Source organism: Bactrocera oleae, chromosome 5 (assembly GCF_042242935.1).
Source record: "Bactrocera oleae isolate idBacOlea1 chromosome 5, idBacOlea1, whole genome shotgun sequence".
NCBI classification, from domain to species: Eukaryota; Metazoa; Arthropoda; class Insecta; order Diptera; family Tephritidae; genus Bactrocera; species Bactrocera oleae.
Window position 1 is genome coordinate 16,097,487 of NC_091539.1, and position 13,092 is coordinate 16,110,578.

Genomic DNA, 13,092 nt, shown 5'->3' on the forward strand with positions numbered 1-13,092 from the left:
AAAATTGAACTGCAGATATCCCTCCCTAATGTGATCCTGTATACCAAATAACAGTCTTGCATCTTATTGTGCAGGTTAGTTACGGCAATTTATTTGTTTTTGATTAATGGTGTTTTGTGGGTGTGGCAGTGGTTCGATTACGCCCATCTCCAATATCAATCGTCTTACGGTACCGAGAAACATGTGTACCAAGTTTCATAATGATATCTCAATTTTTACTCAAGTTACAGTTTGCACAGACGGACGGACAGACAGTCACCCGGATTTCAACTCGTCTCTTCATCCTGATCATTTATATACATATACATAACCCTATATCTAACTCGATTAGTTTTAGGTGGTACAGACCACCGTTAGGTGAACTATTATACTCTGTAGCAACAAGTTGCGAGAGTATAAAAATTATAAAAATGAGCCTGGGTTTACATGAATTAACCCCCTTAAATTATACAATAGAAATAGGTATTACTCCTGTTAACACATAAAATGTTGTAAATTACTTTACTCGAATAAAATTATTAAGAAATAAAAAAATATGCTACCAATTTTTTAGCGTTCGGTATTGGATTATTTATTGTCGCACTTTATAGTTTAATCCGTGTAAGTACAATACATATATTATATTATCTAGGTATTTACACATTGAACATACCTTTGAACTAATAAGATGTGTAAATTAGTTTAGATTAGTTATAAAGATGGTTACATGCACATTAAAAGCAATATTACAATAGTTTAATAGACACAATTTGTTATTATCTATTTAATAATTACGAAACTAGTAAATATTTGCTAATATGTATACATATCTACATATGTGTGTATGGTTTGCGGAGCGCATTACAAATATTTGAATGTTTAAATGTGCGTGAAGCTTAGAAGATTGTATGTATGTATGTATATACAAATTAGTACGACTGACATACATAATCCGTTGTATACGCATACTATACATGTATAATAAGTTAAAAACTCACTAGTGAATTTAATGTTAGGTAGGTCGTGTTTGTGTTTAATATTAGTGTTAATTCTTCGCACTTTGGATGTCAGCTTATTCTTATGTATATAAATATTCACTATATAATAATTACGATTTGCACAGGCTCAGCAGTATAATATTCGTTGGTTATATGTGTGTGTGTAGTCATAAATAGTTAAGCCCTTTTATTGACAGAGTTATGTGAGATTTTCGAGATATTTATACACTTCTAGCTTTTTTTGTTTTATTATGGAACGCATCGATATAGTAAATGGATCAAAATTTAAAAATCGCTTCTTTCTCCGGAAAACCCCTTCTCTTCTCATTAAAGTACAGCTGAACAGTTCCTGAAATCAGTGAATTTAGAACATATACATAATTTAAGTGATAAATATTTGTTTGAGTAAAAAAATAAAGATATTGCATCAATCAAATTAAATACAAAGAATTTTAAATTTGTTTCTGAGGGGTAATTTAATCTATTTATATTTTTTATAAGAAGAAGGAAAATCACTTAAATTGGCATATGTGGAGGAGACATGTGCTTGCACCCATATTAGGAATGGGATCTTTGAGGAATTTGGAATTTAATAAGAAACTTTGTTTATAACTCGATCAATTTCAATCCCTGGGATAGATTTTAAACGGAAGTCAAAGCATTTAATACGTTCTCTGTAGTAGGACAATTTTTATACTCTTGCAACATGTTGCTACAGAGTATATAAACTAATCGAATTAGATATAAGGTTATGTATTATATATTATATAAATGATCAGGATGACGAGACGAGTTGAAATCTGGATGTCCGGCTGCCTATGCAAGCTGTAACTTGAGTAAAAATTGCGATACCCTAATGAAACTTGGTACATATGTTCCCTGACAAAAACAAAATGGCGAGTTCTAGAGCGCGTAATCGGACCACCGTCACGCCCACAAAACGCTGTTAAACGAAAATCTATGAAATGCCATAATTCAGCACTAAATTAAGATATCAAAACGGTAATTTAGCACTAGGGATCACAGTAGAAAGGGGCACCTGCGAACTCAAAATTTGGAAAAAAAGAAGTGTGGTCACGCCCGCTAAGAGGTTTAATGTACATATCTCCTAAACCACTTAAGGTACAACAACCAAATTCGCTCGAGAAAAATCCCTTAAGCACCTTTACCCGCACTGTAAAAATTGATGAAATTAGGAATAAATGATATTAGAATTTATTGATGTATCATAAATAAATACGACAGATACTTTACTCCTAGATACAAGAGGACTTTATAGGAGCCGGGGTCATTGGACTATTAGCGTGGCAAAGCCCGCATTTCGGTGAAAATCCATACCAAAAGATCTATTCAACCGATATCAACCAAATTTAGTATGTAATATTATCTTGACATTTCTAAGTTTTAGTGCAAAAATGGGTGAAATCGAACTACAACCACGTCTAATTCTCATATAATACAATTTCAAATTCCATCTAGTTCTTTCATTTTCCAGTATGCAAATCAAGCACTATTGTATATTGATAAAACATTGCATAACTAGTGCCTGGCGCATCGCTGCCCTATTACCAAAAATTGTCCAAATCGAAATTAAACTATTCAATATGTGGACCCCAGTTCCTACAGGGAAAATTTTATTTCAAATATCAATCTGTGGCATATATTATAGAAATTCGCATTCAATATATCGGCAAATAAGTCAGATACCATAGCAAAATTTACTGAACGTATATTATAGGAAATACCATAGTTTAATGCCGAAAAAAAGTGAAATTGGTTCACAAATTACCCAAACTACCATATACTACATACATATATTGATTTTCTTTGTTATAATAAACTTAATGCACCTGAAGGTATTTCCTTGGCTTTGATTCTGGCTAGTTGCAAGAGTATGAAATGTTCGTTTACACTCGAAGTTAGCCCTTCCTTACTTATACAGTGTTTACATTGACACAATTTAGTTATTTAGATATTTGGAATGTAAATTACATAATCTGGTTTTACTTTGGCTTTCATGGGTACATTGACACAATTTAGTTATTTAGATATTTGGAATGTAAATTACATCATCTGGTTTTACTTTGGCTTTCATGGGCAAAACGTTTTTTTGTGTCTGAAGATTTTTTGTGATAAATACCCTCCAAAAATAGCTCCTTCAACTTGCAGAGAGTACCAGTGGGGTTTTAGTGGTTTTAGAGTCTGCCGTAGCTTGTAGCTACTTTATTGTTTTCTGATTTTTTCATCTTTGTATAATCAATCAGTGGTTAAGAAAACATACGAATAGGAATGTCCCGTCATATGGTTTTTACAATTTTTTGTTCTTTTTAAAAGCTTAAGAAGAGTTACAGAATTTAATAATTGAAATATAAAAAAAAGTTGGCAGAAATCGAGAATTTACATACATACTATGTACATACATATATACAATTTCTTGCGTGATAAGTCAAAGTACGGTCGAAATATTAAAGGCGGAACCAATCAAGTGTTTTCCGATGTTAACAAGAGAAAAATTTTGTGAAAAACCTCCAACTCTCATGAATCTGCCGTCAAAAGAGTTCAAAGAGTGCTAAAGAATGCTCCATATTTGAAACTACTAAAACTAAGCAAAAAACAACCACGTAAAGAAACACGATTACATTTTGCACCAAAGCACATGGCCTTTAAGTCTTTTACTTTAACATTTTGGTTTACGTTAGAACCAAATGTCGGAGCACTTTTGCTTCACGAAAGTCGTCTTGTAGTGATCTACGACCTCGATTGAATTCAGCATACTATCGATAAACACTGGTTCTTGATGGAGCTTCATCGTAAAATATAATTAAGTTTATCGATGCACTGTTGCTGAGTTAATCCACGTCGAAAGTTGTAAAAAATAATCGCGGTAATATGTTCGCGATTTAATTCCATTTTTTGGCCGAGATGAATATTTCAAGTCACTGTAAACAACATAATTAGCGCTCGTATGTGAAAACGTACTGAGTATATATAACATCAAAAATGTTAAACTTTACGAAAAAGATGTGAGTGGCCAGATTGCAACACTATGAAAAGACAAAAGAAAAAGTGACGACTTTAATGCAGTGGGAGTCTAGCAAAGTTTTCGATTCGTCAGTATTCCACTAAAGAGGAATTAGTTGAAGGTATAAAAAAACAAAAAAAAACGTTAACTTCGGTTGTACCGAAGCTATAATACGCTTCACAAATACAAAGGCTCCTTAAATGAACTTGATTCCGAACGTTCAATTTGTATGGCAGCTATATGATATAGGGATCTGATCTGACCAATTTCTGCGGAGAATAATTTGTTGCTTTAAGCAAGAACTCGTGTCTAATTTCGTGAAGATACCTCGTCAAATAAAAAAAATTTCCATGCAAGCACTTTACTCCGATCGTTCAGTTAATATGGCAGCTATATGTCATAGTCATCCGATCTTTACAATTTCTTCGGCGATTAGATTACTGCCTTAAATAATAATCCATGCCAAATTTTGTGAAGATATCTCATCAAATGAAAGAGTTTCCCATACAAGCACTAGATTCCGATTGTTCAGTTTGTATGGCAGCTATATGCTATAGTCACCCGATCTGAATAATTTCTTCGGTTTTAAAATTGTTGCTTTAAATAACAATCCGTGCCAAATTTCGTGAAGATACCTCGTCAAATGAAAGAGTTTTTCATACAAACACTTGATTCCGATTGTTCAGTTTGTATGGCAGCTATATGCTATAGTGGTCCGATATCGGTAGTTCCGACAAATGAGCAGCTTCTTTGTGAGAAAAGGACGGGTGATCGATATGTATATATATATATGATTTCAGATCGATAGCATAAAAACTGAGGGATTAGTTTGTATATATACAGACAGACGGACATGGCTAAATCAACTCAGCTCATCATGCTGATCATTTATATATATATTTTATAGGGTCTCCGACGTTTCCTTCTGGGTGTTACACAAACAAAGCGGGGTCGGTTAATTAATGAAATAATAGAAAATATTTAAACTAGTTAATACAATACGTTAACGGCTAAAAATTTTTAAGAATATTAAAAAAAATTTAATATGTGTTATGCTAATGACATAATTGCTACTATTTTTGTTGATTTCGAAAAAATTATTAAAAAATATGGAAATAAGGTGAAACACTAATTGTTGTTTTATTTAATAGTTTCGTTAATAACCAAAACTATTCAAAACTGTAGTGTGCTAATCTGATGAAGGGCAGTGTACATATGTACATACATCAAAGTTCACTTTGGTAACAGCTACAATACTACAACAATAAATTCGATGTTATGTTTTTATATCATTAACTTTTAGTTGTTGTTACCTCATTAATAGGAAACTCTAAAAAATTAAGTATTCCTCTTAAAGTTACTTCTAAATTCCCAACCAACTCCTCATAGAATACAACCTTGATGTTGCCCGAGAAGTCTCGTGCCCAGCTTAAATTAGTCGCTTCCCACATTTTTAAGTTCTTAAGTACGAACTTCTGCCAATCTGAAAAACAAAAAATATATGAATTCAAATATACTTTATAAATATAGAGGTGTATAAATATATGTTTCTAGAATAAAGGTCAGAAAACTGCATAACGACATTTTTGCCAAAAATCTGCAAACAAAAATCTGAATTTATGAGTGACTCAAAGAAAGATTTATTTATACGAATGAGAAGAGGGATATAATTATAAAGTTTACGTATCACTATCTTCGAACTAGTAAATATTAGTATTAAGACATGTTGACCTTACTTGAAATTTTATATTACAAAGTTTCTCCATGTGACGAAATCCATTCAAAATGCATTGATGTTTTGATTATCTCTTCATTTTCTAATTGTTTCCAATATTATAAGAACTTTTTGTCATGGTGCATAATGGCGTAGTAAGAGTGGTACTTCTCAGGGACTAAGTCCTTTATATAGTACATGTTTTCACACTTTTATTTTTAAGAACGCAAAAGGACTGACATATTGACGAACAGACAGTTATTTGGAAATTATCATAGAAATGACAATTATCATCTTGACCATTTTGATATATGTATGTCCATATGTATAAAACCTTGTTCTAACATACTTTATGTTGATTAGTTTTAGTTATACCAACAATCCAAACAAGGTGAACAATGTTATTTTACTTTCTTCTGCAATATTTTGCGTGAATAAAAAAATTCTGCCTTTAACAATTTAGAATATTTGATAATGTTTGGTCTTTTATAATATGAGTTTATTTCGTGAATTATTGTCACCTTAATTATTACTTTTTTTGGTTAATGTATATATTCATTATTGTCAATTGAAATTAAAAAAATAATAATAACAAATAACTCTCGATTCCTTACATAATGTTGAAATTTCCATATATTGCTTACATTTTCCTTTAGTTCTTTTATAACGATCGGGAGATGCAAATCCAATATGACCGCCGCTTTGTCTATTAAATTCTGCCAATATCGCTTTCTCTGGGTCACGTACCAGTAAAATGGCCTTAGTAAATGGTTCCCATGCTTTAGGGCCGAATTCGTGAGTTTTGACTAACAATACAGAGTTATTACGTACATTTTCTGCTGGAAATCCAGTCTTCAACAACCCATAATCTTTGTAGACACTCCCCGTTAAAATCCCTATGAATTAAAAACGATATGTTCAGAAATCACGTGTAAAAACCGCTGTAGCAATTTATTCGTAAATTATATTTGATATTAAAATACTTCATTAATTACCAGTTGCTTGCTGCAATAAATATCTAAGCCAGGTGTTGCCACTGCCTGGAAATGATGCTAGAGCAGTCAGACCCGTTATTCGATATACAGCACTATATTTAGTATCTTCACTAGTTGTAACTAAAAAATAAAACACATTTACTGATGATTTATGTGAGAATATATTTTTCTTTGTCGAATCACTTGTTCCTAATTTGTGTACCACACATTCCATTTTAGTTGAAGGGTGAAGACAACAGTAACTCAAGGGAGGAATATACAAACAAGTGAAGCAGAGATCGACATGAAAAGAACTTTGTGTATTGGATGCACTATAATCAGATAGTGTTAATAAAATTAAAATTCATTAACATTCTCCGCTATAATAGTAATATAGTAACTCTGATAAACTCTCTGAATAATCAATTTAAAGTAACTTTCTTTCGTTGACGAAGGCCTTTTCGTACTTTATATATTGCGTTTTTAAAGCATGTTCCCTATCAACGTTCATAAAATACAAGGTTACGAAAACTTTGAAATCGGATGTTTGATGACGAAGTTTGTTCAAAATGGTTGGTTGCCATAGTCTTTTTAATATCTATGTATGTATTCCTTTATCTTTGAAACAGCTTAAAATATTAATCAAAAAAAGCTATAAACTGATAATGTACTTGTAAGTAATTGATAATAATTTGTGTCAGATATGTTAATTAGTTTTGTATCTAAAAATTTTATTTTAGTCTTTAAAATTGTTCCAATTTACAACAACTTTTTAATTTTTCACAAAAAATGTATACACAGCAACTAATAACAGCTATTTGCCTGAGGACATTTGAAAGAATGACATATTTAAATTAGTCAAATCCGTTATAAAATTTATAAATTCGTGGCGAGCGCGACGAACATGAATACACGGATTCTACACATCATACACAGATCAAGAGCGTTTCTGAAGTGGAAGAGCCTTAAATTTTGCAAAAATCGCTATCGACAAAATTCGTGTGTGTGATAGAAATGTTATGAAGAAATTTGAATTTTAAAATTTCGCACAACTTTGCCAAACTTAAGACAGAGGAAACTAACATCATGTAAAATTTTGGATAATAAGATATTATTTACACTATCTTTGTATCAGTATATCACAGAAATCCTTTCTACACGTTTTCCTTTTACTTTTCTTAAGATTTCACACAAATTAAAGTTTAAAAAAGCTTTCGGTTATCTATTGCGATGCAGAGGGAAGGGTTATGTTCGGGTGTAACTGAACATTTTATACTCTTGCAACTTGCAAGGATTAAATCAGGGAAAATAACTTCAGGTGTTAGGAAAACTTTATATTAAAAAATGTTGCAAGACAATTTAACATATTAAGTTGTATTATATTATAGATATATTATAGATCATAGATTCACTTAGTTTTATTACAATATTTTACTTCCCTTTAGCTAAAATTGTATTAAAATCAACTTCATATGGGATATAAACTCAAATAAAGAGGCTTAATTTAATACCATATAATGAGTTGATGTGAAAACGTCGACCAGAGGATCGCAATTCATTATTTTAGGGATATCAGGTTTGGACCAAAGTCTATATCAATTTCATTCATATTCCCACACAAAATTTCATAAAACTTGTTCATTTATTTTTTTAAAGTATCACACATTTTGACAGCTGGAAAGTCGGAAATTATTATACAGTGTATATTATACATATTTTCAAGCAATTTTATAAATATGTAACTCACACATTGAACGATAGGTTCGGCATAAAGTTTTTTAGAATGCGAAAGTTATTTGGGAGTTAGAGTAATTCGTGTATTTCACATATTTTCGGCATTAAACTGTAGTAAATTCATAATTATAGTTTCAGTTAATTTTGCTAAGATAATTTACATTTTGACTGATATATATGGAATAAAGCCAACCGGAAGTTTGAAAATCTTATATTAGTTATATGAGAAATAGGGGTAGTATTGATCCGATTTTATCTTTTTTACATCATACTATTAACAGAATAAAATGCTTCCGGAGTTTCATTAAAATTCCTCACATATCATCACCAATATAAATCAACCGGATGTTTGAAAATTATGTGATTAGTTATATGGGGGCTAGGGCCAGTTTTCATCTGATTTTACTTATTTTAGGCCCAAAAATGCACTGATACATCACTTAATTTTATAATGCGTGTGCATTTAGCTGGTACTGTTTTTTAGCCAAATGGTGTTGTAACTTGTTTTTTTTTGATACCGTTACATTTTTACGTTGAAGGCGAAAGTGTAGTCATAAGTATCAACAAATCGCATTACTATTTTGTTAATTTTGCGTTTGAGTGACAAGTTATCATTGTTTCATTAAATTTGGTTGGCCAATAAAATAGGTGTGAGTAATATGTTTTAAAAAATAAGTGTTATTTCGAAGTATTTTTCATATTAACGTAGGTATTGGAGTATTTGTAATTTTTTATTCCTTTGAACACCATAAACTAAAAACAAGAAATTATTTAGAATGGGTCGTAAAAGCCACTGTACCGATGTAGAGTATCGATTGGTAAAAAAATTGCGGGATGAAGGAAAAACGTACAAATTCATTCCAAATACTTTAGGGAGGTCGAAGAACTTTTTAACTAATGCTCCAAAACAAAAAAAGGGAACTCGTGGTAGTCCAAGAAAAACTGGCCTGATTGATGAACGCCGTATACTCATGGCAAATAAGGACCCTTTTGTGACTGAAGATGGACTTAATTGTTAACCCACGGACAATTCGGCGTCGATTAGTGAACGGTAATACCGGGGCATAAAGTTTTCTGGCTTCCTCTTCTAAGAAAGGTTCACATACAGAAGCGAAAAGCTTTTGCCGCTGATAATAAAAATTAGTGCGGTCCTACTGGAAAAAAATGGCGAAATATTATATTCAGTGACGAAGTTAAGATTAATTTTTATGGAAATGGTTATATAAAAACTGTCCGCCGGTTTTAATGAAAAACCACGGAGGACATACAGATTATCAAAAATCCATGGACCGAAAACAGGATAACCTTAATTTTTTTGATTTTATTTAGAAAAAAATATTTTACACCTATTATTTTGACAAATGATATTTCTTATTTTGAAAAAAATTTAAGTTTTAAAATTCGGAATGAAAAATTTTCCACATATTTATGTTTAATAAAGTAAAGCGTAAATATGTCTAAAACAAAATTGTTTTAAATGCTTTTTTAATAAAAACTGTGTACACCTATTATTTTATCCATAAGTGTATGTAATGAAGTAAAACGGAAGTTCGAAAATATTTCAATATGGTACGAGTATATAAGGACTAAGTTTTGATAAGTATTGACCTGATGGATTGAACATTTTTGACATACAGGCATACTATTATCAAAAAGAGAATCTCTCCCTATACATTTTTGACAATTTTTAGACTTGAGATGGTATACCTCAAAGGCACTATTTGTTCAAAGTTTTGCCCCGATATATTTTTTGGTAGTTGATTTGTATACTGGAAAGTCAAAGAATTATATGTCAAGAATGTCAGAGGAACGTTATATACCGAGGTATGTGATTTATATATATAAAGCCCCCTTTGGCCATCCTGGATGTTCAACTTAATGTCTCTTAAGAATTTAGTTATTGATTTATCGCACTTTTAGTAGTTTTCGTTATATAGGGAGAGGCCGGGATTAGCATCCGATTTCATCCATTTTCACATTGTCGAAGGAGTCAAACATATTTATTCTGTGCAAATTTGCGTCATATAGCTTCAATAGTTTAGGAGATATATACATTAAACTTATTAGAGGACGGGGTCACGCACACTTTTTAAAAATCTTTTCACTGCAACTCCCTGTATCAAATTGCAGTTCTATATCTTAGTTTAGTGCTTTGTTATGGCACTTTATAGGCTTTCGATAAATGGCGTTTTGTGGGCGTGGCAGTTGTCCGATAATGCCCATCTACAATACCAAAGCTACGTGAGGTAGCCACATCTATATAAACCGTAATATAAACAACAACAAATACGTCCTACATAGGTATGACGATGACTTCAACGGCTGTCATAATCTTGTATTTTATGAACGTTGATAAATAACTATATTTTTATGCTAATGAAGTGAAAAGCCTGTGGAACAAAAATTAAAATAAAACCGAAGTTATAAGATATATTGTTAAGCGTTAAAATTTAATTCTTGTATGTACATTCATAGAATAACATTGAGTTCATATACATATATATAACGAATGACCGTATTCTATCTATAATTTCTTTGAATGTCAATAATAAATATTTAATAAAATAAACAACTATTTACTATACACTCATATATACATACGTATGGAAACTTACCTTTGTTAGTGCTTTGAGCAGAAACGGTTGTAATCATGTAATTAGGTGGGTCTGTCTTGAGATACTTAAGGCCGTTACACCAGCGTATATTAGCTTTGGATGTGAAACCACGGAAACGACTGTTATGAAAATTGGCGAACTGAAATTGCCCAGTTATTAAAAACCTTTATCGATATTGGATGCTTTCGGTATAATGTAAAACTAAAATTTGTGGGAATGCTATCAGTAATAAAATATAAAATTTTAACATACATATGTACATATATCAAAAATATATTGTATTAATCCCACAAATCAGATCTCGTTTTAGCAAATATAAAAAAAATAAATATTTAAGACTTCAAGCCTTAAAGTTATTTGTAATGTTAGGGATTGATGGGTGAAATGGCTCAGTTTTACTAGATATGTATGACGACCGAAACTACATTTAAAACTAGTGAAAAAAATACATACGCATATAGTAGTTTAGGGTCTCCCGAGTTCTTTTGAAGAATTTTTTATCAATACATATTTTTTTTACATCTCTAAACACTCTAACTATATTTTTAATATTATAAATAAATGTATTATTAATCTGTTAGGAGATTACTTACCTCAGCAAATCTTTCGATGCGTTCATTTTTCTGATTTGAGCGAGGTGAACTATTTATTGAAAATAATAACACGCTGCATATATAAATAATGATTATTACTGAAACTCCGAATAGCCGCCAGCTTTGTAATATCATTTCGTATTCCTCTCATTCCTAAAATATTTTTCTGCCTAAAAATACATATATATAAACTGATCGTTTTATAATAGAAGAGCCAAATTCCTTCTAACTACATACATTCATATGTAGTTATAAATATATATATAGGCACAAATGTGGGAAAAAAATTTACTGCAAGAAGCTCTTATAAAAACGATTTTTTCGAACAATCGAAATGCTAACAACGAAAAACAAATAGTTATGAGGTAGGTATTTAGAGCAGTGCTCGTTTGTAAGCTGACTTTACACGAACACTTACACACAATCAATCGTGCCCTACAGAATGAGAATGTGTTGGTGCGCTTACCGTGAAACAAAGCGAATCAACGATCGAAAATAACACAGGTCAACAAAAAATTTTTGATTTTGCGCATAGGGTTTTCTTGATATATTCTGGGTATTCAAGCAAATATAAGAGTACATGAGAAAGGACGATTAAAATAGAAAATATTGGTTTTTAAAGCAATTATAGCGTTTTGATCATTTTTAATTTTCGCGCCCATATAGTGTTGGTCTTCGCGGGCTGTTGCCGTCGAAAGAGCACGTTGCTCTTTGTGTACGACAACAGAGATAAAGAGATGTATAACTGTCATGTCATTGGAAGTGATGACCTCCTGATCTTTGACAGTTGACTGTATTCAGAAGATTTTGACTTTTCGCAATTGGAAAAAAAGAGCTGTCCAGATTGAAACCCCGCAAAATTATTATTCGACTGGACACATTTCTCATTTTTTTCTCCGTTTGTAACGTTTGTTTATATGAAGAATAACAAATAAAAACAAGCAAGGAAGGGCTAAGTTCGAATGTAACCGAATATTTTATACTCTCGCAAAGTCAAACGGTATACTCGTTTGAGATTTCTTTATATATTTTGCTTGATTTGCATAGTGGAAAGAATCGATGTAATTAAAAATAGTCCCATTTTCGCACAAAAACATAGAAATGTCAAAATAATATTACATACTAAATTTGGTTATATGAATAGATCTTTTGATATGGGTTTTCATCTCTCTGGCGTGTTTAGTGCTTGATTTATCGGGCTTTTAGTAGTTTTTAACAGTACCGTTATATGGGGAGTGGGCAGAGTTGTCACCCGATTTCACCCATTTTCACAGTGATGAATTTCATTATTATAGCTTTAGCGGTATAGGAGATATGCACATTAAACCTATTAGGGAGCGGGACCACGAATTCTTTTTAAAAAAATTTTAAACTGCAGCTGCCCCTCTCTAACTTGATCCTGTATACCAAATAACAGTCTTGAATCTTATATGGCGCTTAGTTATGACAATTTATTTGTTTTT

General features: G+C 31.5%; 1 protein-coding gene across 7 annotated transcripts in view; it reads right to left on the reverse strand.

Moving 5' to 3' along the window:
* Positions 1–545: 545 nt before the first annotated feature.
* The window catches only part of LOC106619437 (WSCD family member CG9164), a 30,622-nt gene continuing 18,075 nt past the window's right edge, over positions 546–13,092 (reverse strand). For 3 of the 7 annotated variants that reach the window (XM_014237517.3, XM_036371346.2, XM_036371345.2), the window contains exons 2-7: positions 11,630–11,799; positions 11,037–11,175; positions 6,709–6,828; positions 6,358–6,609; positions 5,313–5,482; positions 546–1,326 (exon numbers count right to left, since the gene is read on the reverse strand). In XM_014237517.3, the coding sequence (XP_014092992.1) occupies positions 1,177–1,326; positions 5,313–5,482; positions 6,358–6,609; positions 6,709–6,828; positions 11,037–11,175; positions 11,630–11,764 (966 nt within the window). In that variant the 5' untranslated portion in view covers positions 11,765–11,799 and the 3' untranslated portion in view covers positions 546–1,176. Of the gene's footprint in view, positions 1,327–5,224; positions 5,256–5,312; positions 5,483–6,357; positions 6,610–6,708; positions 6,829–11,036; positions 11,176–11,629; positions 11,821–13,092 lie in introns of all 7 variants that reach the window. The other 4 variants (XM_070110621.1, XM_036371348.2, XM_036371347.2 and 1 more) reach the window with 4 other exon arrangements.